General features: G+C 42.8%; 1 protein-coding gene across 1 annotated transcript in view; it reads left to right on the top strand.

Annotated features, from left to right (window-relative positions):
• The window catches only part of NCKAP5 (NCK associated protein 5), an 824,104-nt gene that overhangs the window by 753,498 nt on the left and 44,758 nt on the right, over positions 1-25,848 (top strand). The window contains exons 16-18 of the mRNA XM_035008156.1: positions 14,518-14,832; positions 17,473-17,609; positions 20,600-20,732. Of these exons, the coding sequence (XP_034864047.1) occupies positions 14,518-14,832; positions 17,473-17,609; positions 20,600-20,732 (585 nt within the window). The remainder of the gene's footprint in view (positions 1-14,517; positions 14,833-17,472; positions 17,610-20,599; positions 20,733-25,848) is intronic.

Genomic DNA, 25,848 nt, shown 5'->3' on the forward strand with positions numbered 1-25,848 from the left:
TTACATAAATAAATACATACATTTTTTTAAAAAAGATATAGAATATTTTCATCACCCCAAAATATTCTCTTATGCTCCTTTACATGAACCACTTATACTACTAGTCTCAGACAACCACCAATTTGTTTTTATCACTATAGGTATGCCTTTGCTAGAATTTAATGTGAAAGGAATCAATCATATAGTAGTTGGGGTTTGGCTCTTTTAGTTAGTGCAAATGCTTTTGAGAAACATCCACATTATATGTATTCACAGTTGTGTTTTTGTTTCTGTTTTTTTTCATTACCAATTGGTATTTCATTGTCTGAGTATACTATCATCTGTTTCTTTGTTCACTAGCCAACGAACATTTTGGTCATTTCTAGTTTGAGCTATTATCACAAAGCTGCTCTTAACATGTGTGTAGGAGTCTTTGGGTGGACATATATACTCTTTTCTCTTGGGCAAGGGTGTTATTCCTGGGTCACATGATGAGTGTATGTTTAACTTCACAAGAAACTACCAAACTGTTTTCCAAAGTAGTTTTACCGTTCTGTGATCCTGTGACCAATGTATGAGAGTTCTTCCTGCTCCACATTCTGGTCAACATTTATTATTGTTGGTCTTTTTAGTTTTAGCCATTTTTATGGGAGTGTAGTAATATATATGATTTTAATTTGCATCCCTCTAATGACTGATGATGTTGAACATCCTTTCCTATGTTTATTTGACATCCACATATCTTCTTTGGTGACATAGGCATTCAAAATTTTGCACTGAACTGCTTGTTCTGTTATTATTGAGTTATAAGAGTTATTTTTATTATTTTCCTTTGTTCTTCCCTGATTAGCCTGGCATTGCCCAGGTGTCCAGAATCCATTTTGGCCTCACACCTAGGGTTGGGGTCTGGTTGGGGCCACATCCAGGGCTAGGGTTACAGGTATAGTCCTCAAGATGTTAGGGACCAAGTCAATGGCAGGGCAACGTCCTACCCTGAAAGATGAGTTGAGGGCTGGCTATAGGGTAAGGCTCGGGCTTCGGGTTTGGCCTCAGGGCCAACCCCTAGTGTTGCTGAGTTTCAGCTTTTGGACTAAAATCTTGGTCTCCTGCACCAGCCAGAGGCTGCACGGGGCATGGTCTCCTCATGTGTCCCTGAACGATTAGTCTGGCATCGGTCAGGTGACCCAAGCCCACTGCACTCTCAGAACTAGGGTCCTGGCACAGTTATTTCCACAGCCAGGGCTAGGGTTAGGGTTACGGTCCGGGAGGTGGTTAAGAGTCAGTTGGATGGCAATGTGTACACCTGCCGTGGGACCCGAATTGAGGGGTCATGTTTTTCGCTAGAATCCTGCTATCGGCTCCAGCGTGGGGACTGCCCTTGGCGTGGCTTGTGCTTCTGTGTTCCTGGAGGGCTTGTCCGGCGCCGGACTTGAGTCCCCAGTCCGGGAGTGCTGCTGACTTAGCAGACGCGCCCAGGGAGGGCCAGAGCCGTGCCTAGGGTTAGGGTGAGAATCTGGGAGATGGCCGGTCCCTAGCCGATGGTGGTGCGGAGAAGTGCCCCGAGAGCCGAGTGGAGGGCTAGCATTAGGATGAGCATCTGGCTTCTGATTTGGCCTCAGGGAGATGCACCTTGTGTTCCCGAGGTGGAGGTTTTTCATCAGAATCGTGGTGTCCAGCACTATCCCAGGGGTTTCGATTCACACGGTTTCCTTTGTTCTTCCCTGATTAGCCTTTTTTTCTGCCTTTTGTATTATTTTTTATGACTCCCCTTTATCTCCACTTTCAGAGTATTAGCTGTACCCCTTAGTGATTGATCTAATGTTTAAATGTAGTCTAATTACCTCTTTACTTTAACACTATCTTAAATAATGTATCACAGTTTACTTTTGTATAACCTCTGCCATCCTTTATGCTATTGTTATATTTTATGTCTACATATGTTAGAAACCTTGCAATATGCTCTTGCATTTGCTTTGGTTACTTACGTTTTAAAAAGATTAAAAAATAGAAATATATTTTTTATATATATGTTTTATATATATATATTATTACAACCTATATTTACCATTTCTGGTTCTCTTTACATCCAGATTTATACCTGATATCCATTTTCTATCTGCCTGTGAAAATACACTTAATATTTCTTACACTGAAACTCCTTTGGGAATAAGTTCTCTCAGCTCTTTTTTTTTTTTTTTTGAGATTATTTATTTGAGAGAGAAAGAGGGCATGAGCAGAGGAGGGGCAGAGGGAGAGAGAGAGACAGAATCCTCAAGCAGACTCCCCACTGAATGAAGAGCCTGTTGCAGAGCTTGATCTTAGGACCCTGAGATCATGACCTCAGCGAGAATCAAGAGTCGGCCGTTTAACCGACTGAGCCACCCAGGCACCCCTCAGCTCTTATTTGTTTTAAAAGTAATTCTTTATCAAAAACTAACGATGTAATGTATGGTGATTAACATAACAATAAAAATTTTTTAAAAAATTTAAAAAATAAAAGTAATTCTTTTTTCTTTGATTTTTAAAATAATTGAAAAGTTGATTAATTGAAATTAATTTTATAAGGTTAATAGGTTCTGGGGTTTTTTTTTTTCCACTCAGCACTTTAAAGATGTTCATCTACTCTCTTCTGGATTATGTAGTGCCTGACATAAAGTCTACTGTCAGTTTTATCATTGTTCTTCTATAAAGTATCTTTATTCTCAGTTGCTTTTAGGATTTTTTTTTTTTTTTTAGATTTTATTTATTTATTTGACAGAGAGAGACACAGCGAGAGAGGGAACACAAGCAGGGGGAGTGGGAGAGGGGGAAGCAGGCTTCCCGCTGAGCAGGGAGCCCGATGCGGGGCTCCATTCCAGGACCCTGGGATCATGACCTGAGCCGAAGGCAGATGCCCAACGACTGAGCCACCAGGCGCCCCTAAGATTTGTTTTTATCATTGATGTTTAGCAACTTAATTATGATGTGCCTTAGTGGGTTTTCTCCATGTAGGTTCTGGTTGGAATTCATTGAGTCTCTTAGATTTGGGATTATAGTTTTTATCAAATATGGTACATTTTTGGTTATTCTGTCACATAATTTTTCTTCTCTTTTTTTTCCTTCTGGGAGCTCCAAGTACACATATTTAAATTACTTCATGTTGACTCCAAGTTCACTAATGCTCTGTTTATTCCTTTAAGTCTTTTTTCTCTATGTACTTTATTTTGGATTGTTTATATCCTAATGTCTTCAAATTCACTTTTTTTCCCCTGCTATATCTGATATTTCTGCTGACCTGTTATCTGATATCACTGCTAATCTATTATTAATCCTATATAGTGTATTTTTTCTATTTAAATAGGGTTTTTTCCTGTCTATAATTTTCATTTGGGTATTTTTATTATTCTAATATCTCTTAATGAAGTTCAAGTTTTACTTTATATCTTTGTACATATTTATAATATCTACAGTATTTTTTTAAAGATTTTGTTTATTTGAGAGAGAGAGAGCGCGAGAGCAAGAGGGAACATGAGCTGGGGGAGAGGCAGTTGGAGAGGGAGAGGCAGACTCCCCGCTGAGCAGGGAGCCTGATGCGGGGCTCCATCTCAGGACCCTGAGATCATGACCTGAGTCGAAAGCAGATGCTTTACTGACTGAGCCACCCAGGTGCCCCCTATCTACAGTATTTTAAGAGTTCTTTGTTATAATTTCATTATCTCTCATTTCTTCTGTTTCTATTGACTGATTTTTCTCCTGAAGATGGACCATATTTTCCTGTTTTTTGCATGCCTAGTACTTTTTGACTGGATGTCAGAGATTAGAAATTTTATGTTGTTGAGTGCTGGATTTCAGGATTCCTATAAAAATTTTTGGACTTTGTTCTGGAGTGCTTTTAAAGTATTTGCAGATTAGTTTTATTTTTCAAGGCTTAGTCTTTAGTTTTGTTCTGACAACTCCAGGGAAGCCTTTATTCTAGATAAAATTTTTCCTCCTTACTAAGGTTTGACCTTTCCTAGAACTCTACCCTATAGTCCACATATTAGAAAGCCTAGCCTCCCTGAATGGTGGAAACAAACTATTTTCAGCCTTTGTGAGCTCAAGAGATTATTTAACTTAGTGCTTCATAGTAATTGTTTCTCTGACATCATGCATTTTACCTTAGGCATGTTCAGATTAGTATATAGCCCAAAACTATAGGCACACCTCTGCTATTATCTTTTCTTTCCAATATACAGCCCTGCAAATTCTAGCAACTTTGATACCCGCCCACCCCACCCCAAAAACACACATGCATATATTTATCTCTTCAATTCAACAGGATCTGCAGGCTCTGTGTTCCTTCTCTCTGTGTTTCAGTCTAGAAACTGTCATTAGAAAGGTGACTGGGGAGGTTGTAGGGCTCACCTCATTTGGTTCCCATGATTCTGAGGTCAAGTTCTATGCTGCCTACTGTTCAATATCTGAAAATAGTGTTTAACAGCATACGTGTATTCCTGTTGCAGTTAATCCTTAATGGACAGAAGCAAAAATCTCTCTGTATTTTTGCCTATCTCCATATCCACTGGTCTGTTGGATTTCATTACTTCTTTATTATCTTCCTGTAAAGACAACCATGGAATATTGGTGAGTGGAGAGTAGCAGCTGAAATGGGAAGGTAGGCTCACATCAACTTCAGCCTCCTCTTCACCCACATTTCAACTGCAGTCACATAAAAGAAAAATAAATGATCCTTAAATATTCACTTAAAATAGATTACCTTATAATGATTAAAATCCTGAACCAAGCAAGTAAGGCATGTTAGAGTGAATTAAAAAAAAAGTTTAGGAGTGTGAAGACTTGGGCTTTTTTCCTTTCTGCATATAATTTAAAAAATCATTGAGACTGATTAAATATAGAGACAAATGGAGAAAAACACCTAGGAACTTTAAATTTTTATATTTCTGGAGGCTTTCTTTAAATATCTATAATTGCAGTAATATGAACAAACTAAAATAATTTGTAATTTTAGAGCATGTAAAAATTTAATATAAAAAAGTTAGGGTAATAATACATAGGCTCTATTGTAAACATGCCTAATAAATTCCTATCTGTTGCTAAGTTGATATATCTGAAGCTCCCCATGCTTCTCTGTTTTTATACACTTCTTGCCAAATCAAGCTGTTTTGAATCTCTTCCTGCAGCACCTTACCCCCAATTTATTTTCTTTCCTCCCTTCCCTCAGTTGCTTTATCAAAGCAGATGTTATCCAGGCAGATGAAATGGAGAGAAGAAGCAGTAGTCCATACAATTCAGAAAACCTGACATGGAGTAAAAAAGATTTAGAGAGATAAAATTACTCGTAATAGCCATCTATATCAGATTCACCAGATAATTGTTGGCAGGACAGATAGAGATGGAGTGGATGCATGAGAGAAGGTAGATCATTGAACAGATAAAAGGATAACCCTTTAGGACAGACATGCTGTACTTTCTCTAAGGGGAAATCATGACTTACTAATTTGGAAATGTAATCTGAGAATGTTGTAAGTCTGTGAACAGAGGAGAATCAGTAAAATCACTTGTTTAGATCTTTAACATGCCTTTCATAAGCACCAGCCCAAAGTATTTGAAAAGAAGATAGAGATAAGTAGCTAAATGATAATTAGATTGGGAGGAAAAAAGTTGAGGATAGAGTAACTTTGTCATGGACAGAGAATGAGCAAGGATAACAGGAAACAAGATGGAGAGATAAGTTGACATTTCTTCACATAGAAAAATGGTGATCATAGATCAGGGCTGGAGCCATTGTGATTCTACATTTTTATGGTACTCCAGCAAGTTTTGCTAATGAGAGTACAGTGTTGTGTTTTATCTTGTTCTTTAAGTTAGAAAAATATCAAAGTAAAAAAGACAAGACTTGACATATGGATAGGAAAGCAGTCAAAGGGTAGTCATTGCTTTGTGGGGAGTTGGGAGGGATATGTGTGCATGCTCATCATCAAAGACTTTTTGACCTAAAGCGACAACTCCCAAAATAAGATGTAGGAGTCTGAGATCCAAGGCTGTTCCTAGATCAGCTGACCAATTCGAACAAGTGCGGGCTATTAAACCACACTGGTCACATTAGACTACTCTTCTGTATCACAGTAAATATTGCATACAAGTCTGGGCATTGTTTTACACGACAAGCATAGTAGCATAACATGACATGAAGGAATTATATGAAGATCTCAAGATTTTTCAGTCTGGAGGGATAAGAGAATAGAGATAATTATTAACATTTGTGAAATCAAGAAGGGTTCAGAAAGTGCATAACGAATCCCAAAATTCTAGACCGAGAGTCACCCTCAGAACCTAAGAAGAGGTTGTTCCAGTATCATTGATAGGAAGAAACACATCTTACAGCAAACTTAAGGAATTTTCCCCCCTTCAGGGGTTTTAGCAGCTGGATATGTAAATAAATTCAAGAAGTATTTCGATGAATTCATGGTCTACATGGGCATTTGACACACAATTCTCACCCTTTCCAGTTTGTATCCTTAAATCACATCCCAGCACAATATTTTATGTGATGCTCCTATCAGACGCAGAGTATTTGTTCATCTAGATACCAACCCAACCTAAGGTGGCACATCTTTTATATTGGTTTAAATAACTTGTCCTTCATCTTTACAAAGGAATTTCATGGTCTGGTTTTTCCTTTTAATTCTTTGTCATGTTACTTCCCTATGATTTTCTCATATTCATTCTCTATGTAGCAGTGTACCAGACCCCCAATAACCAGGTCTTCCTTTATATCAGAGCACAGGGGACTGGAAAACAAGTTTATATTCTTCTATACACTTTTCAAGTCTCAGAAAGCTTAAATCCACTTGGAATTCAAAGACTGAGTATTCCCATGCATTCCAAAGCCATCAAATTGAATTTACTCTTCCAGAAGGTCATCTTAATGCCACAGCCAAAAGTACCCAGTGGTTGTGAATAAATAGCCAATATAGTCATTTTTGACTACTTTGAGGAAGCCACAGAGTAAACTTAGAATGGATAACCAAAATGTAATTGATGTGGCTTTGGCAACAGGCTTATTTTTTTTAGCTTGTTTCAACCGTACAGATGAAGAGAAGGATGTGCAAATAAAGAGATCTGTTCTCCCATCTGTGGTTTAAGTTTCTGGTGCCAATACCACACGTAGCTTAAAGATGTTTAAGAACCTGGAGAGAAGTCATACGAAGACTTATTTATATGACCACTTGCATTAGAAGAAAGCATGCCAATTAGTAATATGGCATGGGTATTAAGCACCCCTACAAACACCCTTTCTGGCTGGTGAGTCATATTGGGTCCTCGTTGCATTTTTTGGCTGAAACTTGTAGATGTGATGAAAATGCTCAAAGTAAAAAAAAAAATTGGATTTTAAAATTTTCTCTTTTCCTAGGATTTATTAGTGTTGAAGAGAAAAAAAAAAAATCTGCGGTTACTAAAGTAGTTTGTTTGACCCTCTAAGAAAGGGCTGATCATTGCACACAAGTGAGTCCAACTTTTTAGGATAGGTGAGCTGTACCTTTGCTAACTGAAAATCATGGCTTACTAATTTGCAAATGTCCCCCGAGAATGTAATAAGTCTGTGAGCAAAGGAACATCAGTAAACATCATTCATTTAGGCTTTTTTTTTTTTTAAGATTTTTATTTATTTATTGAGAGAGAGAGTGATAGAGAGCATGAGAGGGGGAGAGTCAGAGGGAGAGGCAGACTCCCCGCTGAGCAGGGAGCCCGATGTGGGACTCGATCCCGGGACTCCAGGATCATGACCTGAGCCGAAGGCAGTCGCTTAAACAACTGAGCCACCCAGGCACCCCATTCATTTAGGCTTTTTAAAAAGCTTTTCAGGGTGCCAGCTCCGAAATAGATTTCTTGAGAGAATGGACTCCATCTTTCCTATGCATGAGGCAGCTTGCCACAGACTCCCAAGTATTTTGCTCCGTATTCACAATTGCTTATTGATGATGACAATCAGCTAACCCCCAAAGAAATGGTTGCCAAAAGGTAATTGCTTAGGAAATAACCACAAGGTAGTTGTTCAGTGAAGTAGACCCCTGTGTTGCAGTAGAATACTAACCACGCAGATGGACGTTTGGTTTACCTTGGGTTCCATGACGGTGTATGTTAGGGACCCCCACCTTTCCCTGACAACCACTTGCGAAAACTTCCTGAGCCCCTGCTTTGTCACGAGCACTGTGCCAGGCTTATTACAAATGAGCTGTCATTGTACATGCTTAGAATAGTTTTCAAACCCTGTTGGCACACAGCCAGCAGCTAGCCACGCGGGTCTTCAAGCCTTGTCTTTCCAGCCTATTTTTTTTTTAACTTCCTTCTTCTGAATATTCAGAGTAACTTAGAACTCAAGTCAGGTTTTCTCAGGCCTCTCCTATCCAGTGATCTTTTTGGACAAATACATTAACACTACCCGGAGTTTGGGTTTACAGATTCAAACGATCACGAATTTGTGCGATAGGATCTGTAAGAAAAAGTTTGAGACACTTTAATCCATAGAAGAGAAGGCTGAGGGGAAAATCAGCAGTATTTTCCAAACACTCAAAAACCATTGCTAATTCAGATTCCACCAACTTGGAAATTTATATTAACTGAAACAGTGCTGGAAATAAACTTTCCCCTTTGCAGCTATTTTTAAAGATAACAGTACTGTGTGAAGAAATAATATAAAACAAGTTTGGAACAATCCACTTGAGAGAACAAATTGTTTTAAAAGAGAGAAACTCACTGTTTTGCATAAATCCATGTAAGATGTGACCAAATAATCTCATCTACTCACTACAAATGGTCCTCGGGAACTGGACTCTATAAGAGCTTAGTTCTTCTACTACTATGGGCACTGATGTTAAGTGGGGATGCCAGCACTCAGCATGGCATTGAGAATCCACGAGGATGAGGGCCAGGGTGATGGTGCCATTCTGGCTTCTTCTAGACCTGAGACCTTCTGGCCAGTGATGCTTTGCGGGAAGTGGGTGGGGGCAGGAAGACTGAGAAAGACGCCAAAACACCATTCCGGGAGCTGTCCTCGTCTTGGTCACAGACCAGTGCTCTAAGGGCTTGGAAGTATTAAGAAATTGGTCCTTAAAATATTCAATAATTCTGAATGATCTTATCCCTCCAGCTATCTGAATTAATGAAGTCTGACCGTATGTGAAAAATAGCTCTGCAGAAGAAAGAAGTCAGCTATTTTCTTTTGTTGCCAGAGTCAGAACAAAGGCAGCAGATTGGGATTTCAAAAGGAAAGCTTCATATTCAATTTGATTTCAGGAAGCATTTTCTAAAGACTAGAGCTGTTTTTTTCTCCACCTGTTCTTTTCATTATACTCAGTGAGAACTGACTATATGTCAGGCGCTGTGCTGAGTATTCGTGATGGAGAGTAAATCAGTTCCTCGATCAGCCTGCAGTTATGATCAGTTCTATCAGCACATAATCACCATATTGTTGAAAAAGGACAATATAGAATCAGGAATGGACTTATATGGGAATATTGAGTAGATAAATAAAATCCAGTCTGCCCCCAGGATGCCTACAGTCTAAGAACATTTGTTTAGAGAATTGTGCTCTTTTCTGAATGATAGCTGTGTGTCTGTTCCAGGCATCATGCTATGTTTATTAGGTGCTATGTTTCTAGTCCTCAAAGCCCCCCCAGGATGAAGGCTGTATGCTCTTAATTTTCAGATGAGGAAACTAAAACCACCTGCCGAGACCCCTGGTACAGGGAGCATAAGTGCTAATGCTCATTGGCAAACTGAGTGGGGATTTTTACACTGTGCACCCTAAGTTAACAGTTGACAAATCCCCAGTGGAAATGTTTCTCCAGAACTTCTTTTCTGCCACTATCCCATGCAAAACCTCACCCTTTTTGGCTATTCATCCACTCCTGGGCTGCTCGTCTCCCTCTTAGGCACAGTAACTTCCCTCTGTACTGAAGCTTCGAGGCCAGACAATATTCCTCATCCAAGCACTCTGAGAATTTTCCCAAAAAAGGAGGGCCTAGAAATCTCTGTATCGACTTCTAAGAGACCATGAAAGTATCCATCTCCTTGCCTGCTGGAGATCTGCAAAGTGATGCATTTGAGGTGTGAGTAAAAGATCCTGAGTCCGTCCTATAAGAAAGAGATTCCCTGCCATTCTGCTGCTGATGCCCTGAATGGATCCCAGGGTGGGTGCTAGGATGTGGAGCCCTCGGCTCTCAAGTAACCAGTGTTTGCCTCAGTGAGCTACATATTTTCTATGTGTGCCATGACTTTAAAGGACTGGGAAGCACCACTATGAGTCATCCAATGAAACGTCTAGGGCTTGCCTGTGCTAATAAGTGAGAGAACTTAACCTTGAGAGAGTGAAAGAGAGAAGGCAAATGGGACAATGAGAAGTAGGTGGGAAGAGATGTGTTTGGTGACCTTGGAAGATGAAACCCGCTGGTCCATCCAGAGACCCAACCCTTGAACTCATTAGCAAGGCCCTGTTGGCAGCTATTCTCACGGCCACAAATGTGAACTTATACTTGTCGAGATCAAGACTGTCAATTCATTCGAGATGCAAGGTCAGCTTTCCACTTGGAACTTTGTTCCTATCAGAGCCATTTAATTACTTTGTGAGTTCTTAGAATTCTCTGAGAAAAAAAAAAAAAGCTGGCTTCAGAAATACAATATCTAACACTTTTTCAGGTTACAGTATTTTTATGAACTGTGAGAAACCTACAGCACCTTAAAGAAACTACATAAAGAAGGTGTCAGCATTTTCAACATAAACCCCATTTCCAAAGGTTTATGCATTCTGGAGAAATTTGCTTGAGGGTGAAACTTGGCATATGGTGCCTGAGTCCCTGACTGTCTACATCTCATTTCATAGGGACTTACAAATGAGCTCTTCAGGGCACCTGGGTGGCTCAGTTGGTTAAGCGACTGCCTTCGGCTCAGGTCATGATCCTGGAGTCCCGGGATCGAGTCCCATGTCGGGCTCCTTGCTCAGCAGGGGGTCTGCTTCTCCCTCTGACCCTCCCCCCTCTCGTGTGCTCTCTCTCTCTCATTCTCTCTCTCTCAAATAAATAAATAAAATCTTTAAAAAAAATGAGCTCTTCAAATTCACTACATTTGGCACCTGTAATTTTTAGAAATAAAAAAATGGCTTTAATAGCAGGTGGTTTGTGAGTTTAGTGTTAAGAGCACACACTTCTCAGAACTCAGGAATACCAAAAGTCCTGCTTTATAGAATCTGGTAGGACAATATTATAAAAGGAAAGAAGGGAAAGGAAGATAATTTAAGGGGACAGAAATCAGAAAATGTCAGTATTTTCGGAAGGGTACTGTCCTTAGCCTGCCTTCATCATTTTTCCTACCCTAGACCTCTCCTAGCCCTATTTCCCACCTTGTATTATAGACTAAGCCAGCACATACAGGGCTTTGGGGGCTGGGACTTTTCCCCAGTAAATCACTGAAAAGGCAGCAAAGAATCTCATTTTGCTTTTTGAGTCTTCATTTGAGGGGACTGGATTCAGTGCTCTCTGAGCCATCAAATACTCAGAGGGGAAAGAGTTCTTAGACAAAACCAGAAAAACTGCCCTTGGAGGCAGTGCCTATCGCCTAGTCCAGAGAGCTGCGATTAATGCCAGAGAACCTTGGCATGGAAGTTTATGGATCAATTGAAGAGGGCAGAAGGAAGCGATACTGAGCAGTCATGGTCCTCAGAAACCATGCAGATCAGGATGTGCAGGCATTCTGCATGGGGGCAGCAACCATGCAAATACAGGGAACATTAACAGTAGACTCACACCTCAGGATGGGGAGCGTGGGAGCCAGCTAGAATTCAGGCGCCTGTTCCAATTCCAAAGGAGAAGCTGAGTGCCTTGCCTAGGAGCAGGATGGGGTGGGGGGCATTCTGTGAGCTTTCTGTTCACAACGCTGCCTCAATGGCTCTTAACTGAGTGGACCCCACTTCTGGATTTATCTGTACTTTTGGGAAGGATCAGGATAGTTTGATGGTTAAGAGCTTGGTCTTTGTAGTTAAGCCTGACTGGATTCAAATCCAAGCTCTTTATCTATAGAGCGCATGGCCTTGGGCAAGTTACTTAACACTTTTGAGCTAGGGTTCCTCATTTGTAGATGGTGATGATAGTTCTTACTTTGTAAGGTTGTGAAGATGAAGCCATAACACCAAGAAAGGAGTGAAGTCCTAGTGGCTGCAGTAAGCAGCCAAACTTAATGATTCGTATCCACAAAAGGGAAAGAGCTCCCCATGTCTTAATCCTGGCAAGCACGCTTTAGTTGGGGGCTACGCAATCCTGAAGGTGCTGGGAGTAAGTTAGCACGGGAGGCAGCCTGGGGCATGTGGGGACTAACACATCTCAGCTGTTACAGCCTGAGTCAGCTTCCCGTTGCCAAACACTGGGTCAGTTCTGATGAAGACCCAGTTGCTCCTGGGTGAGACCGAAGTACTTCAGCCTCTTAGAATTGCTCCAAGTACAACACATGGACATGCTAACTCTGAGGGGGTTTGTATTTCTAGGCTAAAATGAAGAAAAGACCTTGAAATCTGAATAGCACGGTCTTTCCTTTGGAACTTTTCTGGCAATGCCTCCCCATGCAAAGAACTGCTCCTTTCTCAAAAAGGCCCTTCTGTAACAATCAGGTCCCCTTAATTGAGGAGGAAATGAATAGAGAAGATAATGAACCATCTTTGAAGCTGGTTGAGAGTAAAGCTGGCCAGGTGGAGGCCTTGAAATGAATGGAGCTAAGACTTGGCCATCATGATCCTGAAAAAGAAAAGCCCACCCCAGGCCATCACCATATGAATCAGGGCCCAGCAGTCCCTGACCAGTGTCTGAGATCCCATGGTGTATGAGGCAGCTAAATGAGAGAGGGTATCTGCAGCTTCCCACTAAATACCCCTTTGAAAATGGAAGCTGCTTCTTTGATAGGGACTTCGTCTCCCTAGTGCCTCCAAAACCAGCACCAAACCTACTAGAACCTGTAACAGCAAAGTCTGTCCGCAGCCCTACCCCCACCCCCCCTTTTTTTTACCTTAGTGTTAGGAAATTCCCAGAATTCCACTACTCACTTGCAGCAAAGCGGTTTTGAGGAAGAGGGTAGGGAATGGACAGGTTGGGGAATTCTGATACTAATTGCTCAGCACCAAATGAGATTGTGTAAGGAAGGCACTTATGGATAAACTATCCACCTACCAGGTACCTGCTAATATCTGATAAATATGCTAAACATTTTGCATATGTCACTGTTCATTATTTAACTCTTTCAGCTACCTTTCACAGTATGCTCAGTAGCGTTCTCAATTCTAGAGATTGGATGGCGAACATATTTCTATCCTCACAGCTATACCATAAGGAACCTGAGACCTGCAGAGGCTGAGAATCCTGTGTCGGGGTTCATACAATAGCTATTGGCAGTTCCCACTTTCCAAGCCATTGTTCCATAAAGCACCACCAGAACGTTAGCTGTTGAGCCTCTTGATGCAAAGGTTATGCCATATTCTGTTATGTTCACCACCATGCCCAACAGGGTGCTAAGTCTTACTTAGTCTTAGAACCATAAGCTGCTGATACAAACTTTACCAAGGATGTTTTATTCTAGAATTATCATATAAACAGGAGACTTTGGGGGTGACAAGCCGATCTTGGAAGTTGTCTCGTTGGCTTGGATAAACCATTCCACCATTTCAGAAATCAAATATGCAATAATTTTTGCAGATATGTATTTTTGTCTGTATTTAATGTTTCTTAAAGATGAGGCACAGCAGAATATGTTACCCATGTGTGGTGAAATCAACTCGATTTGTTTTAGAGAATAATAGTTTTAGGGATACCTGGGAGTGACAAGAAATCCAACAGGTACTGATGGGTTGTGTCACTGTGTGAAGTGAGAGGGAAAGAGGCAGTGGCTCTGTAGTCCTCTCAATAAATTGACTTCAAATGGCAGTTGGGTCAAATGAAGCCCACATGATAAAGTGATAGTATCATAGGTAAGGGACCTTTTGGGGTGACCTTATAGCGTGTGAATTACTTGCCCTTACAATTAAATTGAGAGGCCAGAGACTTAGTTAACTGTCAAGTGGATGATAATTCATGTAAGAGATGCATAATTACCTTTGTTAGGACATCACTTCAATGTGTTATGTGTGCTTATTACTCATCGTATTTCGGTTAATAAATTTCACCTAATTGGTCGAAGTCATATGATTCCCAATTGAAATAATGGTGACCAAAAATAATTTTTGGTCTCTAATGACTGTTTTGTTTTGTTTTTTCTGTGATAACTCTAGAGAGCCATCCAGGGTATAAGTACATGTGATTCTTAATGCCAGTAAGGGCTGTCTTACCTCATATTATGTGAAGGGAATATTTCCATGTTCAACTAAATGTCTGTTTGATGCCACTCACTGGAAATTTACTACCCCATTAATAGTATTTCTTCCTTCTAGATATCCCGCTTTCTCCGGATCAGATACAAATCCTCACGATCATTTTATCCTTTTATGTGAGCCTTCTCTAATCCTCACTATGTTATTCTGTCTAGAATCCAACTGCCTGATGAGGACACTGGACAGTGGGATTGGAACCTTCCCACTCCCAGACTCGGGAAATCGCTCCACAGGGCGGTACATATGCCACCCAGACTCCCCAGAGGACACTGAGCCCAGCCTGTCTCTCCAGCCAGCACTTTGTGCAGCTTCTTCCATCAGAGCTCAGACCCTTGAACGAGAAGTGCCTTCCTCTGCAGACAGCCATGCCTCTGCAGATAACACCATCGTTCATTCTACATCGGACCCCATCATGACCGCCAGGGGCATGCGGCCTCCTGAAAGTCACCTCCCCAAACCAGCCTCCTCAGGTAAAATGCCTATGACCGTCCAAATGAGATTGTTTCCACACCAAAATAATGCACTTGCTGACAACAAATGGAAAACAGGCCGCAGAAAAGATTTCCACCAGGAGGTCAGTCAGTGACCTCTGCCCGATGGGAATGTGGATGCGTGAAAATCCCTGTACGTCCTCAAACAAAAAGTAAACAGACCTGTGTTAAACATCATCTACTCTTAGTGTTACGGCACGGGATATACACACACGTAAAGGAAACAAGCACGTAAGCACAGGTATATGGACATATATATTGATGAAGAAAAAAAACCACACAACATGCACATAGGATTTTATCTTTTAAAACCTAACTCTGAATATAGACCTGTTTAGGCCCGAGACATAAATTTAGCTGAAATGTTGTTTGCCCTCTAACCAGAAATGTAGGTCTTCTGACATGTTCCTATCCTGCTCAAATATATTTATATGTTGAACTATAAAAAACTTAGTTTGATATATCAGCTGTAGATTGTGCATTAAATGCAATAGAGTGGAATGAGTCTCCTCGCTGAGATGCACTACCCTTCGTCACAGTCAATTGAAACAAGCTTCCATGATTAAAGATAGGACTAGGCTAAGGGTCAAAGTTTTTTCATTGTTCCCTCAAGATTAAAAATATTTATTGCAGTGCAGGATGACACTAAATAATTTTTAACTTGCACGGCTTAGGTTGCATTTATGACATGCATAAGTATCTGAACTAGAACTCTAAGGACTCTCTTTTATGATTTGATGACTAGAAAGGAGCCACAAGTAGAAATTATACTGTCGGCTTTTGAGAAATTAGAAAAAAAGACTTTTAATTAAATAGCTTCAAATAAATGTGACTGAGCTATTCTCAAGGCTGAGTTCTTCATACAACAACACCAACTACCATGAATGTTTCATCACAAACTTCTGCTCATTCCAAGCCAAGGCTACATTTTAGAAGGCTGTAATGCATATTATTTTTTAAATAAATGCATTGTTAATTAATGACACAGCCTCCAGAGATTCAGGGGCGAAATCTTAGTTATAGATTATGTGCTCCATGCTTGAATAGTCACATGTGTGACCTCAATTCAGCGGCGGGCTGCTGAGTAGACTTCATAATTAAACACTGTCATTATAACAAATTGAATAGAAACCACAAGCCTTGAATTGCTTCATAAGAAGGGGATTGGAAGGAGATTGTTCTGATCTTGCTGCTAATATTCACCACACTGGTTTTGGAGGTTTGTGTCTTAATTAAATTGTCATGAAGGGATGTAAAAAAAAAAAAAAAAGTATACGGTAGAGAGTGAGGTCAACAGAACCACAGGGTATAATTTTGTCCCCCACCCTGCAGCTTCCGGTCTACCAAATGATAGCATCACTGCGATCCAGACGCAGGTCTCCCTTTCCAAGGCTGTTCTTTTCTCTGTGGCCAACGGCGACTCACTGGAAAAATCAGGGAATGGAGGAATGGCTGGAACAAAAGGAAAGTGAGGTCATTCCCACTTAGAGGAGTCCCTTCCTGTTTCATGCATGTATTTCAATTTTTTCACTTATCTGCATAATCAAAAATAGAAGTAACTGTACAAGTCTCACAGTGCTGGCTAAAATACAGTGACTTCTCTTCTGCTCACAAGCAAAATGCTGTTGAGAGGCTCTCACAGCATGTCCTGTTGGTAATCACTGAGGATGGAGGATAATAACAGCGATTCTCCTTTCTGGCAGGAGGAAGGAATTCACTCTGCAGGTTAATCTACTATTAAGGGTAATGGGGGAACTTTCTTTAATCATTCCCTGCTCATTACACCCTTGCTACTCAGGGTGTGATCCATAGGCTAGCATAGCATCATCAGAATGGCCCAGGAGCTTTTCGGAAATGCAAAATCTCAGACCTGCACTCTAGACCTTCTGATTCCGACGCTGCAATTTAACAAAAGCTCAGCTGATGCGTAGGCACATAAAAGCTTGAGAGTACTGCCCCGAAAGATCTTTAAGAGCACAGTTGCCCAGGGCACATTCTGAGTGCATTGGAAATGACCGTAATGGGTATTCTAGGAAAATAAGGGTTCCCTGCCCAAGTATGTTTGGGAAGGGCTTCTTCTTCTTTTTTTTAATTTTTCACTTTATTATCACAAGTTAAGCTCAAAAGAAGCATGGGGGAAAGATCTGCTTTTGAAATCAGGCAAGCTAACATTCTCAGAATATACTTATACTCTAAATATGAATCCTCAAAAAAGATCTGGAAAAGACTTTTCTCTCTAAATTTATAGTATTGTCTTCAGAATAGGGCATATTATTTAGGGCTTCCAGTTCTAATCCTTTCTTTGGACAGTATGACAATTTTCAATAGCACAATGGAGGTTCTGAGAAGTGCTCCCAAAAGGAGACCTGTTTATCATTTGATGCTTAACACTGTTTGAGGAGTAATCGGTGTTTCCCAAAGGGTTTGCTCACTGACCCCTTCCTAACATGAGAAGTCTATCAACATTTTGTGGAAAAGTTTGCCTTCAGTGGGATACCCAGCTTTGACTGTATTTGGACTTTTTTTTATTATTTTTTAATGTCTCCCTCACTCCCCTCCCTAAACTTGTAAAGAGTGAAAGGAAGCAGATTATGACTTCATGTACATTTCCTCATTTAGGAAAAATCAATTCCCAAAAGCAGAATGAAGCAGAGCCAAGGCCCCAGACCTGCTCGCCATTTGAATATGCCGAAAACACAATCGCAAGCGAGCAGCTTCCAGACTGGGGGGGCGAAGACCCCACGGCTGAGACCCAGGTAAGGGGGGTGGCTGACAGGAGGGCACCCTCCACCTGTTGCTCCTGATGGTGAAAAATGACCTCCTTAAACCTTTTCAAGAAAGATTCAGTTTTTGAATCACATTTGTCATTCACTCAGTGAATAAAAACAAAAGCCCAAGGCTCACCTTCTTCCCTGCATTGTAAAGGAACACCATGGGTCTCTGGGAGGAATTGAAATGCTTCCACAAATCTGTCCCTAGATTCTTGAGGCATGGATGCTCTGCCCAGATTAGATGTTACAGAATGGGCACTCACTTTCCCAAGCCATAAGAGCACCATTGAGAATGATTTAATGATACTTTTTCATTATCTTATTCTTACTTTAACCTTTATACCTCGTTCCTACGGGACAGGTAAAGGAGGTATAATTATACCCCAGAGTAGTCACATGACTTGCCAGGGTCAATGAGACCTGCATCTCTTCAGCCTCTACCGTTTTTGCTATGAGATCTTCATCCACACTGAGATGGCACACATAGGGTTCCTGACATGTGATTGGACCTAGGAAGTTGCTCATGGCTCAGGGACATTTCTATCATCCCTTGGGGTTACTTGGTATTCCCTCCTGTGTTTCCTCCTATTTACCCCTTCCAGCTAGTTACCTAGGGCCATATTCAGCCTGTTCACTATTTCCCAATTTGTCCTGGGTGGGCCCCCTTCAGGCTCTTTCTTGTCACCTGGCAGTGAGAAGGGTGGGAAGAAGAACATATGGATCAATTACCAGAGCTTCCCCACCCTTCCTTAACTCTTCTCACTCCTGCTGCCTTTGTCTCCTCCAGTCTTGGCCTTAGAAGCCCCCATTACTATTTCTACTAGAGTTTCTACCAACTATGATGAGAAAATATCCAGATTAGCCCCCATCCGGGGTCACCCACAACCAGTGGGGCCGAACCTTCTTTCAGCCTTTAGCATCTCAGTATGGAGCCATAGACAAGTAGGGAAAGAAATTCTCGAGGCCCACAGCCTCAATTTACAGCAGAGAACACAACTCCAGAGAGATGCTGGATCATATTCAGGGTCCTCACTCAGGAGTCGGGACTAGAACTCAGCCCTCTGAATTCCATGTCTGACACTCAGAATGGCAGCCTCTATAAGACAGGAGCCTAAGAGGCAAAAGAGTAAACCAATATAGTCTATCAGGCCTTAATTTAGACATAAAAATGTTAAGACTCCTCCAAAGCAGTGGTTCCCAAACATGAGTGGGCATCAGAACCACCCAGAGGGCTACACATCCATGCATGCCATGTCCGATTTTGTACTGATGAGTTGAGGTCCAAACATTTCGAACAAATTCCCAGGTGATGCCAGTGCTGCTGGGCTGTGGAAAATACTTTGAGAAGCACTGTTCTAAGGACTCTGTGCTTGCTTTAGGAACTGGAGAGTTGAGAAAACCCTAAAGACACCCGGAGTCGGAGGGGAAGTCGTTCAAAAACAACAGGTCATGACTGTGGCAAAGGGGTTCAGGCAAATCCAAGAAAGTAAAAATAATAATAATAACAACAACAACAGCTGACTGCTGGCCGGGTGAGGGCTGTTCCACTACATGTGATGGTAAGACACTCCTCACCCGACATACACGCCCAGCAGCAAAGACCCCTCTCTGGGGTTCTCTCCCTCATCACTGCCCCAGCTCTGCCCACTGGAAAGCTCGCTCTGATTTGAGAGGGTCACCGCTGTGGCTTAGAACTTAGAAGCCTACTTTGCTGATGGTCAGGGGGAAAGAGTTGGAAGCAAAAGTTAGCTTACATTTCTAGCACCAAGCACAGTGCCTGGTTCCGTTAACGTTTGTTGAACGGAGGGGTGAAAAAATTCATCTCCTACTGCAGAAAGTGTTACTGGGGCCGTACTGGAACTCTAGACGTGGGGCTCCCCAAGCACCCCAGCCTGGAGACTCATCACCCTTCATGAACATCATCCTTGCTGGACTACCAGTATCCTGCGTATTGAACTCGCTACCCCCAGAGCCTAGCACTCCTCTTAGCAGAGAATAGGCACTCGATAAGCGTTTGTTGAAGGGGTGAATGGATGAGTCAGCGAATAAAGGAATAAAGGAATAAAGGACTACATAGCTGCTTGAACTTATAACTCCAGATGAGGGGTTTACATCCTAAAATGTGTTTTTATAATTTCCAACCGAATGACACCCTCCCAAACAGATTTTAGAGACCCAGATGGGTGGGGAATAATAGGCTCTAACACGGTAGCCTGCAAACCTGAAAGGCGTTCTTTTATAATTCTATACACAGAAGTGCAATCTTAGTTCCAGTATTCTGATCCTGTGCACAAAGTGGGGGGTGGGGTGGGGACTGTTTATACAGCATCGACCACCTCAGCAATTCCTGACAGGGCCTTATTGCCACACCAGTGACGACTCAAGGGTCAGGCTGTGTGTACCTGTGAGCAAGAGGGGAGACGGAGTCCCTCAACCCATGAACTTTCAGTTGATTCGAGGAGTATATTGGGTTAGCAGTTGCGTACTTTCCTAAAGGCTCCTGTCCTTTCAAGGGATAGAAGGAAATCGTAAATTAGGCAAGCATTTCTTCTTTTGTTCTCAAGGTTGATTCTTTCCGTACCCTCTGATACTTGAAAGCCATTGATGAGATCAGTTAAACAAATAAGCCATTAGGCTTGGAACAGCAGCTCATAATAGGCACTTGAGAAAAATAAGACCCCATAAAGAAGTGTACAAAATGCAGATCAGGTAGCTGTGAGGACTTTCCTGTCCCTGGGACAATGGCAGAGTGGTCAATGGCTTCATTAGCGCAGCCCTGCTTCTACAGCTCCGGTAATTGAGTAGACTGGGCCAGCTCCCAGAGAGGCAAATAGACAGGGAAAGCAGAGTTGTTCTCGGGGTGGCGCAGTGGAATGGAATTCGGCCCGCGATGAACCGTATCCCATCCTCTCAGGATGTTCTGCCCCATTTCGACTTGCGTGAATAACCTTAACGGTCTCGTGTTACTTATTTAGGACAAGGTACCCAGAATGCGTGCGTACTCTGCTGGTGGTGGCAGTGATAGTGACAGTGACCTGGACTATGGAAATAATGGTTTTGGAGCTGGAAGGGGCAAGTTAGTGAAAGCAAGGAAGAGCACCACCCAAGGTAACTTAACGGGACGCCTGGACATCTGGGGCTCCTCTCTCTCCCAGAAGCCGCTGATTTTGCCTTTCACTGCACTCTGCCTCCACCCCCGCCCTTGACTTTACATCTGAGCCCCACATCTCTCCTGAGATCTAATTTTCTGGTGTGTATGGAAGATTGTCTATGCGCATCAATTTGTTTCCTGGTATAATCTTCATGACATTTCAGTGAGGTCTGTAAGGATTTTATTTCCAAATCTGGCATCTCCCAAAAAGTCTCCAATTGAGTTATCTCAGTAATGAAGGAATGATTAGAAAGATAACTTTGTTCTTAATTACATCCTCTGGCAAGTTAAATCGTCCGGTGAGCCACGGATGGAGCCTTCCAGGCTTTTTGCTAATATCGTGCTGTGTAGCTCTGCACCTGTGAGGTGTGCCATTATGAACAGGTCTGTTTATGAAGTTCAGACTCACTCACAGCATTTTCTTTTTGAATCAGAATTGGCAGCAGAAGAACCATCATCCTGAGGCATTTAAAATTGTGTATTTTCAGACCGTTTTTCTTTACAGCTACAGGGACAGATGAACCCCTGATACAAAATGGGATCTGGGGTCTACTTTCCTTCTAATCTACTCTGGATTGTCAGAAATATTTCAGTGATGCAATGGAGAATCATTTTGTTCATACTAATCGACTTTTTTTCAAATACTAATTTAGCACTTATATGATGAAAACAATGACTTTGGTTTTTTTTTTTAAACAAGACTGATAAATTGCTTTAGGGAAAACCTAGCAACCATGTGTGTTTACAGTTTTCCAAGAGTCCTGGCGTTGGGACATGTGGGGGTAAGAAGAGCCATTAGCCCAAGCCTCCACTTTGTTCCTTGCTTCCTACAAGTTATCAGAGAAGCAGGACCAATGGTGAAACCATACAAAGGCTTACCAAGAAGAAAGTGATAAATACCCTTGGCATTGTAGTTAGGTTGGTGTCCCCATTGGCTCTCTCTGGTTTGTCGGTGCCCCTCTGGTTGTGGCAAAGAAAGGGGGAGGGGAGGTGATCGTCACAGGACCGCCCCGTGAAGACACCTAGGGCCAGGCCAGTTGTTGGTCCAGTTCTTCCCTTGAACTTATTGTGGGTCCACAGTGGCTAATTTCACCTCATTGACCTTCAGCTGCTCCATCCAAGAGCGATTTTCAGGGTGCCTTCCAGCTCTAAAACTCCATTTATTTATTGAACAAATATTTATGGCAAGCCTCCTCTGGGCCAGCTTTCCCAGCAGTGAGTAACTAGACAAAATTCCCTGCTGGAGAGTAAACAACGGATATGATTAACTAGTAAATGTCTATCATTTGTTGAAAAGAGACAAGTGCTGTGGAAAAGACAAGGGGAAGCAGGGTAGGGTATGGGAGGGCAGGACCGCTGGTGGCGGGGGCGGGGTTAACATTTAAAAAAGTGGTCTTACCAAGTCTCACTGAGAAGAAGGTGGTGTTTGAGATCGGAAGGAGAGGGAGTGAACCGGGAGGATATCTGGGGGAAGGGCATGCTCAGCGGAGGGAACAGCCAGAGCAGAAGCCTGGAGGCAGGAGCAGCAGGATGCCAGTGTGGTTGAGGCCAGAGCAGTTTGGAAGGGGGAAGGCAGATGAGGTCAGACAGGTAAAAGGAGCCAGAGCTCATAAGGGCTCGCTCGCCATTCCGAGGACTTGGCTGGACATGCATGGGAGCCGTGGGATGACTTTGAGCAGAGAAGAGGCATAACCTACGATGTTCCCGAAGGACCTCTCTGGCCGCCATGTTGTAAAAGACTGAAGGAGCCAGATCAGCCCCGAGGCTATTGTAGTCACCCAGGCAAGAGATGTTTAGCGGCTGGGGCAGGATGGTCTCGGTGAAAGGAGTGAGCAGCCCTCGCCAGCACCAGAGCCGTGAGCCACATCTGGCCCATGAGCACTTGAAATGTGGCTAGTACAAGCAAGGAACAGAATTTTCAAATTTAATTTTCTCTGTTTTCTTAAGAGTTCTCACTTGGTCCATTCCCTTTTTTCTCTACTATATTTTTATCTTAGTTAAGTTCGACTTAAATATCAGTAGCCACATGCAACATATACAACATGGAGTGAGAGTGGTCTGGTTCCAGATCTAATTAAAAAGACAACACAACTTACTGACAGATCAGAGGGTGGGGGTAGAGGAGATAGCAGAGTCTAGGATGGCTCCAAGGTTCGGGTCCTGGAAGGGACAGTGCTCTGCTGACTGAAATGGGGAAGGCTGAGGCTGGAGCTGGGGGAAGCATCAGTGTGAGCTGCCCGTGGGGCGGGTGGAAATGTGGAGTAGGCATGGGCTGTGGGCGTCTGGAGCTCAGCAGATCAGGTCTGGTCTGGAAATGTAACTTTGGGTGTCAGCATGTAGAGGGTCCAGGTGTGGTCAGGAGGGGAGGGAGTGTTGATAGAGAGAGAACCCCATCCTCCTGAGTTCACAGGTCAGGGAGAAAAGAAAGAGCCAGCAAAGGAGACTAAGCAGGAGCCAGCAGGAAGGGAGGAGGAGAGCCAGGGGAGCATGGTGTCTTAGGAGCTAGGTGAAGAGAGGTGTCAGGAGTGAAGGGGGAGTTCCGTGATGCCATACGTGGTTGGTTACTAAAAAGAGGGATACAATCTTCATCTTCAGTGGTCTGGTCTCTCCCTCTGGCAGTGAGTTTCCAGTGAGGGGGGTGGAAGGAAGGAATTGAGGAGGGGAAGAGGGATGGTCCAATGGCAATTTGAACACATCTTGAAAAAGGAAACAAGACAAACTGTGTCAATGAACAAGTGCTGGAGTATGCAAGAACATACTTTAGGGGGGGCACCTGGGTGGCTCAGTCGTTAAGCGTCTGCCTTCGGCTCAGGTCATGATCCCAGGGTCCTGGGATCGAGCCCCGCATCGGGCTCCCTGCTCAGCGGGAAGCCTGCTTCTCCCTCTCCCACTCCCCTGCTTGTGTTCCCTCTCTCGCTGTGTCTCTCTCTGTCAAATAAATAAATAAAATCTTTAAAAAAAAAAAAAAAAAAAGAACATACTTTAGGGTTCACATTTTAACATTGCTTTGTTTAAATGAGCCATGCAAAGCAATCAGGAATAAACATTAGGGGAAGGCTAGGGAAGAACCTGGGGAACAGTGACCTTGTTCCTTTAACTTTTCTTTTTGCTCTTTTTGCAAATGGCAGTGAGTTGTTTTCTTAATCTACTCACTTTGTTCATCCTATTCCTTCGAACCATTCCGTTACCATAGCCTCTGGGCAAATGGTGCTTCTTTGGAGGAATTCTTAATCTCAGGAAACAAACTGAGGGTTTCTGGAGCGGTGGGGGGTGGGAGGGATGGGCTGGCTGGGTGATAGACATTGGGGAGGGTATGTGCTATGGTGAGCACTGTGTATTGTGTAAGACTGTTGAATCACAGACCCGTACTTCTGAAACAAGTAATACATTATATGTTAAAAAAAAAAAAAAAAAAAAAGGAAAGGAAAATAGTAGGAAGGGTAAAATGAAGGGGGGGAAATCGGAAGGGGAGACGAACCATGAGAGACTATGGACGCTGAGAAAAAAGCTGGAGGTTCTAGAGGGGAGGGGGGTGAGGGGATGGGTTAGCCTGGTGATGGGTATTAAAGAGGGCATGTATTGAATGGAGCACTGGGTGTTATACGCAAACAATGAATCATGGAACACTACATCAAAAACTAATGATGTAATGTATGGTGATTAACATAACATAATAAAATAAAATTTAAAAAAATGAAAGAAGCCAAGGGCTAAGTAGGCTAACTCTGGAAGCAGCACCACCAACGAGAAGATGCTTTTCCTCCAGCCAGGCACCTGCTTTTAATAGTGAACTGGCTAATAGTGAACTGGCTAATAGTTTTTGTGGTGAACTGACTAATAGCTTCTTTTAATAGTGAACTGGCTAATAGCTCAGCCCTGACCGATGAGAGTGCTGCCAGGAAGAAGGAATGTGTGCAGACAGCTGGTGTGGCTGTGGGTGCCTGCCGGCTTCCAACAAACCCTAGGAAGAGGCAGGTAGGGTGGACGCAGCAGCATGAACTTTATCAATGCTGGCAAAATGGATCCGAAAAGAAATAGGAATGATTCAGAGAAAAACACTACAAGGAGTACGTATCCTGGGTGTGTGGGTGACCTGTCCTTCCCTGCCAGCCACCATTTTGCCTGACTTTCATCACATGCACCTGTGAAAGTGATCCCCACCCCCCCACCAGCTCTGTAACACGATTTTGTAATAGAGGTCTCCAACCTGCAGAATGGAATTGCTGGTAGATCTGGAAGCCTTACTGGATGCTCTCCAAGATAGTTGTCCTTTCTCAAACACTCCCTCTCTATCCCTGGCTCCTTGAAATTTCCTGCAGGTAGAGAAGGGCAGTTGATGGTGGCAATCTGTCCCTCCATGGGTTGTAGGAAATGCACAGTCAGGGACCTCTGCCTGTCACCCCATGTCCTCCCCGCCACCCCCTCCCCCAGGCCACTGCTCAGGCATTAGTCACTTGCCCTGCTAATCACAGCATGCCCGGGGATGGGGGGGGAGGATTTCCGTTCAAACAGAGTGTCCTGTGACCCCCACATTCCCTGGTTTCTCCTTCCCACTTGCTTCTTCGAATCACACTGAATGTGACCAAAGAAACCTACTTTCCAAAACCCTGCCTACGGGCTCATAAAACACTAAAGTAAATACATGTCTTTTCTTTCAAGGTGAGTTTCTTTAGCTTAACTTTGAAATATAAGTTGTTAGCACCAAGCAGCAGGAGCAGGATTAAGGAGTTGGGTAGGTGGCCCAGCGGGTGAGGTTTCAGACAGAAGTAATTTTGTCGCTTTGTTTCCACAGAGCTGCCCACTCTAATTTGCTAAGCTAGGCATAACAAACATTCCCACCTCTTTCCCGCAGGCAGGGCCTTGGAGAAGGCATGAGCAAGGACAGAGGTAGAAGGGGAAGGGGAGAGACAGCAAGCCATTGGCAGAATGTTGGATGAGTTAAGACCCAGGGAGTTGCAACAATGGAGCTCCAATCTCTGGATGAAGGGAGGCCAGGGGAGTCTCACCCCTGGCTGAACCTGCTGGACCTGATTTGTAGCAAGTCAAATAACAATCCCTAGCCAATGCTAGTCT

Source organism: Mirounga leonina, unplaced genomic scaffold, assembly GCF_011800145.1.
Source record: "Mirounga leonina isolate KUSES-001 unplaced genomic scaffold, KU_Mleo_1.0 Mir_151, whole genome shotgun sequence".
Lineage (NCBI taxonomy): Eukaryota > Metazoa > Chordata > Mammalia > Carnivora > Phocidae > Mirounga > Mirounga leonina.